Source organism: Aphelocoma coerulescens, chromosome 4, assembly GCF_041296385.1.
Source record: "Aphelocoma coerulescens isolate FSJ_1873_10779 chromosome 4, UR_Acoe_1.0, whole genome shotgun sequence".
Taxonomy (NCBI): Eukaryota; Metazoa; Chordata; class Aves; order Passeriformes; family Corvidae; genus Aphelocoma; species Aphelocoma coerulescens.
Genome location: NC_091017.1, coordinates 66,227,181 through 66,239,882, shown reverse-complemented (window position 1 = coordinate 66,239,882; position 12,702 = coordinate 66,227,181). Strand labels below are relative to the sequence as shown.

Below are 12,702 nucleotides of genomic sequence, written 5' to 3'. Positions count from 1 at the left end.
AAGCTTTCTAACATTTTTAATCAGGATAACTGAGGGTTAAGATGGTCTTCTATCAAATAAATACTTCAGATAAAAGTAATGTTCTGGATCAGCTGGTTTTTTATAATTTGCTGACAACTTTCAAGGTGAGGAATAACATACCTAGATAAAATCAGATGTCTTTATGTGGTGCATTTTGTTTTCTCCTAGATTCCCTTTTCACCTTTTAAACTGCTTTTATCTTTTCTGCTTTCTTTTTCTTCATCAAGTTCAAATGCTTGCATGCTTAAATATAGTGCCTTCTTGGTATCAACACACTATTCTATGTATTGTTTCCTTCCTAGAGGGTCAATCCAAGGCTGCACTGCAATTTAATACTAGCATTAGAATTCAGCTTGAGTTCAGGAGTTTGTATATGGACCACATTCAGAGTCAATTGAGTTTTACCCTGCAGTTGTTTTTCAGATCTGCATTAAGTTACTCACACCAAGTACTTTTAAGTCCTTTTCCATTTTACTGAATTTAAAATAGTTAAAGGGACTATGATGAAAGCAAGGGAACTGTAGTACTATTTGGAGGCTTTTTTGTTACCTGGATGGGTCAGACAATGTATTTACTTTTTTACCCTGTGTAAGAGAGGATGCACAATTCTTTAGTCCAAGGACAAGGTTCAGAAAGGATTGAGAATCTCTACCTATCCAGTCTTTTACTCCTGATAGTGGAAGATAAGCAGCAAATTACTACTCACTTTATTATTACTTAGTTCATGAACAGAAATCACAGAGTACATAGAACAATCATTCCTCAAAGTGAAAGAATATGTCTATACTCTGTCCAAATTACTTCAGCTGGAAATTAACATGGGAAGGAGCCCACCCTACTTAGATATGGAATGGAGAAAATTCCAACCATGTCTTCTGTGAACAGATAACATTTGGACTAATTTAGCTAACGATTTCTGTAATAGGGAAAAAGTTATGAATATTTGCTAGAATACTAGAAAACTAATTTGACTTCCTAAAAGTGAGAATTTAACTGGGAATTCCAATTCTAAATTTTATTATCTACCCAGTCAAGAGACATAAAAAACTACCACATTTGTGTGTCATTAAAAATTACTTGTAAATCAACATATAACCAACTAATCACTAAGCAGCAAATATTCAGCTAGCAACAAGAAAATAAAATTCAACGTATGCAAATAGATTGCAAAATTCAGCTTTCACTTATAACTGAAAAACCTGAATATTTAAAGACATTCAAGTAACATACAAAGCATTCTTTTCTACTTAAAATAAAAGAATGTGAAGGTGTTGAATTCAGTTCCCAAAATGTGAAAACAGAATCACATTATGTGAGAACAGGAATACAGTTAACAAAAAAAAAAAATGCTGCAAACTCTTCCCTTTGTACATTTCTTTCACTGAATCTTCGAATTCACAAATTTATTTCACAGACTTTTAACTAAAGTTATCACATCAAGCACCACATTTAAAAATACTTCCTAGGATTTGTGCAGGGATTCTTCAACATTAACTTGGAAGAATTAATTATAACAGGCCTGTTGATTAGATGCTTTGTTAATTATGTTGTTCATTTTGTAACAGTCTCAGTACAGCTTCTGATCACTATCTATTCTTTGGCAGATTAATAATTTCTGAATCAGAGAAGCTCTGTGAAAAGATCACAGAAAACATCTCAGCTCTACAAACACTGAACATGAGCAGCCTCAGTAAAGGTCAATAGTGAGTCTAGGAAGGGAAGCTCTTATTTCAGCTCTTTGCACAATACCTACTCTGTAGGTAGACAGAAGTGTTCAGTTTAACAACACTGACAGATCTTAACCTTTCCAAGCATACATATTTATTTAAATGCTATGCTTAAATCAAAGATATATCCTATGAATAGCTTTTGTAAAGAAAGTGCATGAAGATTTCCTTTGTTTCTTATTTGAGTCACTAAGATGAAAGTGAAGGCTAAGGTAGTCATTTCACTCAAAGGAAATAAAACAAAGAAACCTCTATTTCATTGATAAGAAAGCAGAGCTCTGATCTCCCATGAGCTGTTAACTTCAAAATATTCAACTGAACTACATAAAGAATAATCCCTGTAGTCACTAAGGACTATGATGTGGTTGGCACTTACATGACACATGTTCTAAGGCTGGGAAAAAAACTTCTACTTACTATGACATGTCTCACGTGAAATTCAGATGTAAATTTAGGCCTGTCTTTCTGCAGAGAAAGAAAAAAAATTTTTTTTCTGTTCTTGTATCTTTTAGGCTGAATTTTCTCAAACTCAATGCACAGTAACAAAGAATAACCAGAACCCTGTTTTCCCTCATCCCTAGAATCTCACTCATCTATAAAACAGAGAATAGTATATTTAGGAAAATATAGCTGTAGTTATCCAGCACATTTAGAGCTGCTTTAAAACTGCAAGTCAGAGGAAGTTTAGCTTTTACCCTAATTAGTTTCTACCAGTTAGTTTCTTCCCTTAGGATGGCCTAAAACTATTAAGGTTTACTGATAAAATACTTAATTATTTAACCACAGCCTACATTCCATTCTTTTTGTTTTTCCTGTTTTCTCAACATAAAACTACAGAGGAAGTATCTGCAAGGCTTTTCTGTTGATAAATGCTGGACAATATGCAAAGAATGCACTTGGTAAGTGAAACTTTCACACATTTCTCATCAGCATTGTTTTCATACAAAATATTGTGTCTGCTGAGAGGAACAGTGTTATCAGGTTATTAAACATTTGGTTTTTTGAACTGTATATACAGCTAGAAGGACTCTAAACTTGATTTTGGTAAGTAAAACCCACATACTGCAATTAGGTTTTTTTCTTCAATCTCCCTTATAATAATCAGAGATTTTATTGAATATTTCTACATTTAATCCCACTGTCTATTCATAACAGCTGCTGAAAATCTATCCATAACTGCTGCTGTATCCGACAGGCACCTCCTCTGAAATCAGCAGGATTTTTGCCTTAGTTGGTATGTTACGCCACACAATTTTGTCTGAGAAAGCACTGGATTTGTAACAACTACATGGATCATCTAATTAACTTAATGAACCATTACTATCAGAAACAAATTTCAATTTTAAAAGCCATGTCAATGGCCTAATCACTGAACACACCCCAGAAGGTACAGTACATATATCATATATTCACAGTATTCTTAATATTCACAATATTCTTATAATGACCAGACCTAAGTTTAATCTACCAGCAAAATTAAGCAGTTTTAAGTTTATCCATGAGAATAAACAAGAAAGCCCCCGTAATATAATTGGTTTCAAGATTTTGTTTGCAAAAACATGCTGATGTGACTTTGCATCTAGTTACGCAGAAGTCAACTACAGAACTGAAACAATCTATTTAAACATTTCATTAGTTTATTTAACTTTTACCTAGTTTGTCTTGCAAATATGTTTATTATTTCCAGTTACGGGGTGCAGTTTCGAGTGCTACAGGATTCCCGTGGCTCTCGAAAGCTCCCAGAGCTTTGCATTTCAGAGAATCACAGAATATTCCGAGTTAGGAGAGACCCAGAACGATCATGGACTCCAACTCTCAAATAAATGGCCAGTAAGGCGATCGAACCTACGAGCTTGGTGTTATTAGCACCATGCTCCAGCCATTTTTCACCGACACCACTGCTCTGTGTCACAAAAATTAAGATTTCCCTAACATCTGCCCTCGAGAACATCTGGCTGTCAGTTGAGGGAAACATTTCTACGCACAGAGTTTTATCTTTTTTTTTTTTTTTTTTTTTTTTTTTCTGAGTCATTTCGTTAGCAGAGCCTTCACTGCGGCACCCGGCTGCACACGGCGTGTTCCCTCTCTCCAGGGGCGGGCAGTGCGATTCCCGGAGCTGTTTCTGTGTCCCGTACCGCCGGGCCGCTCGCCGAGGCCGGGCGCTGCCGCTGCCCCTCACGCCGGGGCGGTCGCGGCCGCCGCGCTCCCGCCCCGTCGCGTCACTGCCGGAGCGGCCCAACATGGAGCCCGGCGGCGGCGGGGACGCGCTGCCGAGGCTGCGGCGCCCGGGGCGGCGCGGGCCGGAGCCCCGGGACCCGCAGCAGCCGCAGCCGCCTGCCCGGGGCGGCGGGACGGCCGGTGGGTGGTGCCGGAGCGCGGGGAGCGGTGCCGGGCCCCGCCGGGCGGGCGCTGGGGCGGCAGCGGCGGCGCCTCGGGCAGAGCAGCGCGGAGCGCGGCCCCGCCTGCCCTCAGGTGTCCGCTCCTGACTGCGAGCTGGGTGTGGGAGACGCGAGGGGCTGTAGCCGCGCACTGCCTGATGCGGAGGAAGCGCTCGAACGCTCCAGGCCCAAGCTCCAGTAGGATGAGGAGGAATCTAGGAAATGAAAAATAAAGCTGCCTGTAAGCTCCAGCAGAGCTGTCGGTACGCTCGGCTGGTGGCGGTGCGTGTGGAGGAGTGGGCACATGTGACACTGCTGGAGGCCACCGGGAACTCCTGGTGATAAACTTCAGAGTGTGAGACATCAAGATCACCTCTGACACCTTGTTTGACAGTGTGTATAAATACTGTGTTACATGGTTACTGTCGTGCACAAAAAGAGGCTTACTCATCTGCTCCCTCTGATGTCTCGCTCTCTCTAAAACGGTGACGATGAGGGGAAAAAGAGAAGGTATTTTCCTGCACAGTGATAGTTGTAGTTTACCTGCTGAAAGTGTGCAGTGTAAGTCAAACTAGCTCCCAAAACTGGAGCTGAATATTTGTGAATTATTTGCAGCTGAGAACAAGAAAATTATTTATGCCTGAAATAGTTTTGCAAATTCTAAAATTTGTAAAGAAGGGTACAAATGAATTAGTAATTGGAAATAACAACCTGAAATTTTATATGTAGATTGATAAAAATGCTTTAATAACACCAGAAGTTTGTAATTAGTTAAAAAACGCTTACAAAATCTAGTCAGCTGTTTCCTAAAAAGTATTGTGCTGGTTGTTACTGCTTTATCTTTTTATCAAGGGATACCTTGCTTAGTCCTTTTCATTTCAGTAAATCTTCAGAGCTTTTTAGAATATTTGTAGTACAAAGTGTATTATGATGAGTATAATAATCTCCCAAGATAAAAGAATTAAAAAGATAAAGCATCATGCTTTACCTAACTATAATCATATTCCATTTAATGGCTGGCTTTAGTGCTATAATTATGTTCTTATTTACAGAAGAGTCTACGGCTGTAGAGAAAACGATGAGGCCTCTTACCAGATTGAATATTCATTCTGCATTCTGGATTTTGGCATCAATAACTGTGACATACTACTTTGATTTTTTTAAAAATATTAAAGAAACCATGCAAGCAGATAGGTAAGGTATCTTTTCTTACAAAAAAGTTGTGTTTTAGTCTTACAATAATACTCAGTTTGTACATCTGGTCACTGTATTTTAAATTGTGGATAAACAAGATCCACAATAGGAATAGAGAAACCTGGGACTGTTCAGCCCGAATAAGAGAAGGCTCAGAGGCATCTTTTCAATGCATGTAAATACCTGAGGGGAGGGTGCAAAGAAGACAGAGCCAGGCTCTTTCCAGTGGTGCCCAGGACAGGACCAGAGGCAGTGGGCACAAACTGAAAGGAGGTTCCCTCTGAAGATCAGGAAACACTTTTTTACTGTGAGGGTGACAGCACTGAACAGGTTGCCCAGGTAGGTTGTGGAGTCTCCATCCTTGGAGATACTCAAAAGCCATCTGGACATGATTCTGGGCAACTGGCAGTAGCTGAGCTTGCTTGAGCAGGGAGGTTGGACCAGATGACCACCTAAGCTGTTATTATTGTACTAATTTTAAAGTAAATACAATGCTTAATATTTGCTATAATTGTTTTTTTCTCTATAAACTCTACTGAGCCATCTTTATACATGCAAAGTTTGCTCTGATACCAGACATTTTAATACTGTACCTTCTAGTTTTCATTTAAGGCCAAGAAATAGCAGCCTCTTTTGTTGGAAGTGTTGGGGTTTTGATTTTATTTTAATAAAAACCCCCTGAAATTAATATGCAAATGTCAAACAAAAGTTCATTTCTCTAGAAGTTGTTAGGATGACTTTGAATAGGTTAGCAAAAGATTAATGAAATAATTTCTCAGAAGTAATTTTTATTTCTAGTCTTTTTCTTTTCTGTTAAATTATTTTCAGTGGGATTGATGTTTGTTAAATATTTTTAGATAGCTTCAGCTTTTAAAACTCTCATTGCTGTTGTCATTGTTATATCATTATGTGGAAGCTGCACAGGGCCTTGCTCTGTGCTGTGAGGTTCTCTGAAGCTGCTCTCCCAGGCTGGTTACACCCTTCACACAGCTGACTGTGAAAGAAAACTGGTGATTCCAGGATGTAATCAAAATTTGGGGTCAGGACCCTGTCTTCCTGCACTGTTTGTCTAGGCAGGCCATGACAACAGTTCTCTTAGTGCAGAACTCTCAAGTGGTAGTACCAAGGTTCCAAAGTAGCACATTATGTTCGCTGTACCATTCCAGAGCAAATGTTACCTGAGTAGGAAGATCCTTGATTACCCTTTGTAATTTAGTAATCAAGTTATGGTAATGAGAATTCACTTTTCAAAATTTTTATTTGTTATACACATTCAGATAAGATTTTATTAAAGTGCATCTTCCTCCCAAGTTGCCTTTCCTGAGCTGTTATTGAAGTATGTCCTCAAAGAGGCTCAAAAGTGTCTTCCTAAATAGTCACATACCCTGTGTTTTTATGATTCTCAGTTTAAAATTCTGGATTTCTCCGTGGTTTTCTTCAGCAGCTATAAAGAAAAATCTTCATGCTTTTCGTCTGTTGAATTTGAGAGTTCACAAACAGAAACCATATTAAAGCTTTTGGCAATATTTCTGTTGCACAAAGATCACCAGTCTAATTTATAGTGTAAAGCACAGTTGCAGTGGAGCCTATTTTATATTAGACAGCTTTGAAGGGCAAGAAGTGTTCTGTAAAATTAAATTTTGTAAAACCTACAGGAACTCTAGGCCACAATCTGTATATTTAACAGATATTGTCTGTTCTGGTTGTAGACTGGAGTGAAGATTACTGTGCAAACTGCAATGTGACTGTGCCAAACATGATTTAATGTGCTTTTCTTCCCACAGTTGGTGGCTTGCCTGTGGCACTTGTTTACTGGCTGCATGTTTATCTGTTGCCTTTTACTGCATACTGTATCTTGAGTGGTATTGTGGAATTCAGGACTATGATGAGCAGTACCCTGCACTGATTCCTATCACAACAGCTACCTTTATAGCAGCAGCAATTTGGTGAGTTCAAACACCATGTACAAACTTTGCTAAACCTGTGCAAAACCTGTGGGTTAATTGGCTCATTTAATAATTTCTGTAATTCTACTACATGTATTGGTGACAATACCAGTTCTGTGTAGCATAATTTCTTGCACTTTCAACTTTCATCCACAAAGCAAGAGTTGCAGCAGTTGAAACTGTATATTGTGTACTTAGAGATGTACTGGATCTTTTTTGCCTTGAAAATTTAGGGGAAAACTGAAGTCGTTATCTTTGTTAGTGTAAATTTTTCACCTCTGACAACTACTTGTGCAGTTTACAAATTAAGACAAAGGTGCATTCTCCATCTGAGAAAAAATTCAGCTTGATCAGTTTCTGTCAGAGTTCTTAATTATCAAACAATCTGTAAGTAGCAAACATACACAAAATGTTAAACTTCTGACTATTGCTATATGAGCTTTAAGGGTTTATATTTTGTCTGAGAATGGTACTTTTAATAAGAGACTTATGAGGTTATATGCGTCAGAACTGAGCAAATGTGCATGTGAATGAAGAAAATTACATACATTGTGCCAGTATTTTTATTTATTGTGCAAGTATTTATTTACTCTCCCTTTGAAAGTTGATTTCCTCTTGTTTTGCTGTTATATCAGAGTATCAGTCAGTATTTGTTGTGATGGCGAAAAAAAAGGAAGATTGAAGAAAATAAAGGTTCCCTATGGTTTATAATTAGTCAAATCTGTAATTCTTGTAATTCAGTTGTAAAATAAGTTGGTTTTCCCCCTGTCTCTTCAGTTAACTGAAATCTGTCTGGATGGAAGTTTATATCAAGGCTTCTCTCAGCTGCCATGTATGCCCATGGAAAAATCAAAGAGTAGGTCATTTTCAGGGGCTTCAGATACAGATTTTCTGAAAGTAAAAGGTATCTTTACCGTTTACCCTTGATGGATTTTGTTTTCAGAAACAAGCAAGTATTTTTCCAGATTAAGTAATTTAAATCTTATTTCCTCTTGTGACATGTTTTCTTTGTATTCCTGTTGTTTCCGTAATATGACAACTGAACTTACCAAATAATTTCTGTTTTTATTCCCAGTTTCAATGTTGCCTTGTGGCCTGTCTGGTCATTTTTGACACCTGTGTTGCTCTTCATTCAGTTCATGGGTGTTGTGATGCTTGTATCACTCCTGGGATAAGCCCTTCAGGTAAATAATTGAATTTCCTAAGCACATAAAAGTATTTATCTCGTGGGAGCTGATTTGTTAGACATTTAAGGATTGGATGACCCTTTAGGGATTCCTTCTCTATGTTTTGTGTACATTCTTAGCATTTTCACATTTTGTGGCATATAGAGTAACCAGACAACGTGCAATTATCCAAAAGGGAAGAGTATCCTTTTCACTTCTCTAAGATTCCATTCAAGACACTGAAAAGAAACATTAGTGAGAGTGTATGGTCTGGGTTTGGTATAGGCCAAAAACCTGCAGCTTATACTCAGAGAACTTCTTAGCAAAGCTGCTTGACCTGATAGTAAAGGGGAGAAGATACCAACATTTGTGTGCAAGTGCCTTCTTTATTTTTTTAAATTCAAAATCTTTGTCATATCTTTGTCTTTAAATATGCTGTATTCATTTTCTGTGATGAACAGTCCAGATCAACCTGCTATCTGGAAAATTGCCAGATATGAGAAGTTCTTTGTTCTTTCTAAAAAGAACTTTTCAAAGGCAAACCCATCTGTTTTGTTGACTTGAAAAACCCATTCTCAATAACTGCCATATTGAAAGTGGGTTCCCACATCTTTTGTTAGGCTATACTTATCAAATGAATCCTGTGAAATGTGAAAAGCTAAGGAAGACATCAAAGACAACTCAGTAAATGGGGTAAAGGATGTCCCCTGTATCACAAGGGTCTCATATCATCCAAGGAAGCTACTCCTTCAGCAGGTCTTGTTTGTTGTACTTCTCAAGGGAATGTGGAGGAAGCCTGTTTGGCTTTGCTTGCTGTCACAAATCCTTTCTGGTGAGGAGATCCCTCAGCATTTTTAGGAGTGCAGCAAGAAGACTGTGCTGGATTTAGAGTGTAGCCTCTTGTACTGACAAAGTTGTAAGCAAAAAGTGTTTAATGCTGGGATGGTGAAACTCAGATTTTTTTTTCCTAGATATCAAGATTTTTAAGGAAGTTATTAACTTCTATTCTGACAAAACTCACAGACTTCTGAAAAATATAGTACTTAATTCAGAACCTCTTTACTGTGGGAACCTGAGTCACACTTGCTGATACAAACTTATTCATGTTTGTTTGTTCTATCATTGGCTGTGTTCTGTCTGAGCGCTGGAAGTATGTGGGAAAATTCTGTATTAGGTCAAATAATTACTTGCCTAAAAATTAGGGCCAAGTTATTACTTGGTTGCAAAATCACTAATTTATTTAGTACAAGATACAACTTGTGCAGTATTTAGAACCTTCAAAGATTTTTGTTAAATTGGGTTGGTTTTTTTTCTTTTCTTTTCTTTCAGCTTCATGTGAAGGACTCAAGTAACTGTAATCCTGCAAAGTGTATGTCACTTTTGTTACATTCCAGTACTTCTGTGGTTTCTAATACTGCCAGTTTGCTCTAACTGATACAGCAATTCTTAATCTACTTGATTTATAGATTAATGGACGTAACCATAGGAAAAAGCAACTGATTACTGAATAATTGAAAGATAAATAGGTTTTACATCTCCTAGTAACATGAGGCCTTTCATTTTGTAAAGCTTTGTAAAGCTTCTATTTATATTTGAATATTAAGCACATGGGTAGTAAGTAATAGCAACATAGAATAGTTAGTGTTGGAAGGGACCTTTAAATATTATCTCTGGGGGCCTCAGAGGTCACCTAGTCCAGCTTCCTGCTCAAATCATGTTGTTTGATTTGGAAGTAATTGATACTAAGATCAAGTGTTGTGTGGTTTTAGTTCTATGTTCTTTCCATTTGAATTGACAGGTAAAATACTGTTATCTGGAACCTGTGTTTGTACTTGTAAACTTACTTATAGGAGACATTTCTTGATCTGTTAAATTTCTAATGTTATATATGTTACCTTGTAGGAAATACTTTATTACCTAATGTCTCGAATTCAGATCTGCTAGTGTTTAAAAAGAAAGTATGGGTAGGGGTAAGGGAAAGCTGGTTGGCATTTGGCAGTGCCATCAATGAAACAAATAAATTCTACTTGTGCTCATACAGTTTGTCCACAGCCAAAAATGGATAATCAAGCTGTGAATAACCAGCAATACAATGAACAATATTAACACTACACAATAAATTTGGAGCACACATTAAATTATTTTGATGTATGCACTGTTTTTCAGTATTCAGGTTGTTTTTTCTTCTGTAAATTAACTTTTCATTCTTAGCAGTGCCTGTAAATGAAGTTACCATTTTCCTTCCTCAGCAATGAAGAGGCTGATATTAACTTAAAAGCTACTAGTTATACTCAGTTGGGAAAATAAAATAGCATTTTATTTTTATTAGGTGTCTGTTCATGTTGGCTGAGATACTTAACTGTCTGAAGACCTGGGCACCATCTAGTTGCTAGACCACTTTATGTAGATCCTTGTGTAAATACTTTCCCACACACACCTTGTGGAAAATAGGAGAATGTAGAAATTGGGTATTGAAACTTGTTAAAATCTACTCCTTGTGACTGTTGCTTAAAGTCTGGACTATCAAAGGATACTGTGTTCTTCATTCTGACTTCCAAATTCACACCACTGCTGAACACCTGGAATGTTTAGTAGTGAAAAAGATACACATTGTCTTTGGCTGTTACTGTTCCATTAAGCAAAAAGGTTACATCCGAATAAGTGTGTAATACAAAGGATCAGACAAACCAAAACAAAGTGTGTTCAGCACTACTTTAAGTAGTTTGTAGAGTAAGTTAACAGCTTGATTTTTTAAAATGTAATATTTAAGTTTGCCAAAACCAGTCGTGCTTCACATCTTCAAAGTGCAAGTTGCTTATCTTCAGGTCTTCATCTTTCAAAAAGTTTTAACAATTTTATGTCTGCATACACAGGTACATTTGAATAACTTTGTTTATTATCATATTTAAAATGCAGTATTGCTCAGGGATGGTTATTATAGCTGTATTTTTATTTGTCAGCTTGGTGTTTTAAGTTGCTTTGTGATCTTGAATTAAAATTACTCTTTCCTACATGATTTTTCAAATTTGTTCTTCTGAACATCTTAATAAACTTTGTACAAAAGTGATCAATTGTTGTTCAGTATTTAATTGTTTAACTGTCTAATTACACTTTCTTGGAGACTTCAGCTCATCCTATTGCTTTCTCTATAAAATAGATGTTGATGTAAATTTTAAATACTGTACTTGACTTGGAATATCTTTGTCTTTCATGCCCCCTCAGTGGGTTTATTGAAAGTGTAATACCACTCTGTTCATCTTTGGAGAGCTGCTTGCCCTCTGACTACTTTGATGTCTTTCTGAGAATCCCAGGTAGATATGCTCGTTGTACAAAGTCCTGCAAAGTGTTTCAGTAACAGTTCTGAGTATCCAACACAATACTCATTCACTACATGCTCAAAAGGAAAGTATAAGACCTACTTGGCCAGAACAAGGACCAGTCTGTCTTGGTGTTTGGCCTCCAAGCTATGCTCGGCACCCAAATACCTAAAATTAAGAGAATTCAGTTTAAGTAGAAAAGGATCAATACTGAAGGTGTGTATAAATATTGGGAAAATGAATATATAAGAAGTGGACTACATTCTGCAGAAGTTTTTGCTACTTTGAGCTCAGTAGTTGCTTCTCCAGCTAGCGATTGCTATAATACTGTGTTGTCAGAACGGGATTTCCTAAAAAAAAAAAAAAAAAGGTAAATTGCCTCTTTTGAAAGGTCTAGAGAATTCCTGAAAACCGAGGTTCTGTACTAACAGTGAAAGTACCGATTGCCCAAAAGAAGATGGCCTGTGGGGCCCAGAGCGTGAAGCACGTGGCTGGTCCCTCGGCCGCACCGTACGAAGGAGCTCCAGCCGCAGCTTGTGGCTCCTGGGCTGCAGGGCAGGCTCCAGCCGCGCCGCTCCCAGATATTGGCTGTTCCTCGGCTTTCCAGCCAGCGGGCCGGGCGTTTGCTCAACACACGCTGTCTTTCCCATCTCCCTGTCAGGGAACGGGTTACACCGCACAGGTCTCTCAACACAGACATAACCTCATGTCCCTCACCAGAGCCAGCCGGACAGGGCTCACCTGCCCCTCCGCAAGGAACATGACTGCCTGGCTCCGGACTAACCTTCGTCCGAGTGACTTCTCCTTACCCTGATCTGGACCCCAGCTGCTGTCGGCCTCAGGCAAGACTGTCCCGCAAAAGCCTCAGCAGCCTTTCCCTTAGCGAGGGGCGCGGGGCTGCCCCGGCAGCCGGGAGCCCCCGCCCGCGGGCACGGCACGGCCGGGGCCGGCGG

General features: G+C 38.5%; 1 protein-coding gene and 1 long non-coding RNA gene across 3 annotated transcripts; one reads left to right on the top strand and one right to left on the bottom strand.

Moving 5' to 3' along the window:
* The first annotated feature begins 3,988 nt into the window (after positions 1–3,988).
* Positions 3,989–11,499, top strand: TMEM128 (transmembrane protein 128). 2 transcript variants are annotated; one of them, XM_069014449.1, is made up of 5 exons: positions 3,989–4,106; positions 5,179–5,320; positions 7,105–7,266; positions 8,342–8,450; positions 9,762–11,499. In XM_069014449.1, the coding sequence occupies exons 1-4, from the start codon at positions 3,989–3,991 to the stop codon at positions 8,439–8,441; spliced, it is 522 nt and encodes a 173-aa protein (XP_068870550.1). In that variant the 3' UTR covers positions 8,442–8,450; positions 9,762–11,499. The 2 variants fall into 2 exon arrangements, with proteins under 2 accessions (XP_068870550.1, XP_068870551.1); XM_069014450.1 differs by lacking the exon at positions 3,989–4,106 and adding an exon at positions 4,541–4,636.
* Positions 11,500–11,588: 89 nt separating this feature from the next.
* LOC138109968 (uncharacterized) lies at positions 11,589–12,650 on the bottom strand. Its single transcript, XR_011150753.1, has 3 exons — positions 12,559–12,650; positions 12,190–12,403; positions 11,589–12,099 (listed from the first exon to the last, which is right to left on the bottom strand). It is a non-coding gene; the product is annotated as an uncharacterized lncRNA (long non-coding RNA).
* Positions 12,651–12,702: the final 52 nt, after the last annotated feature.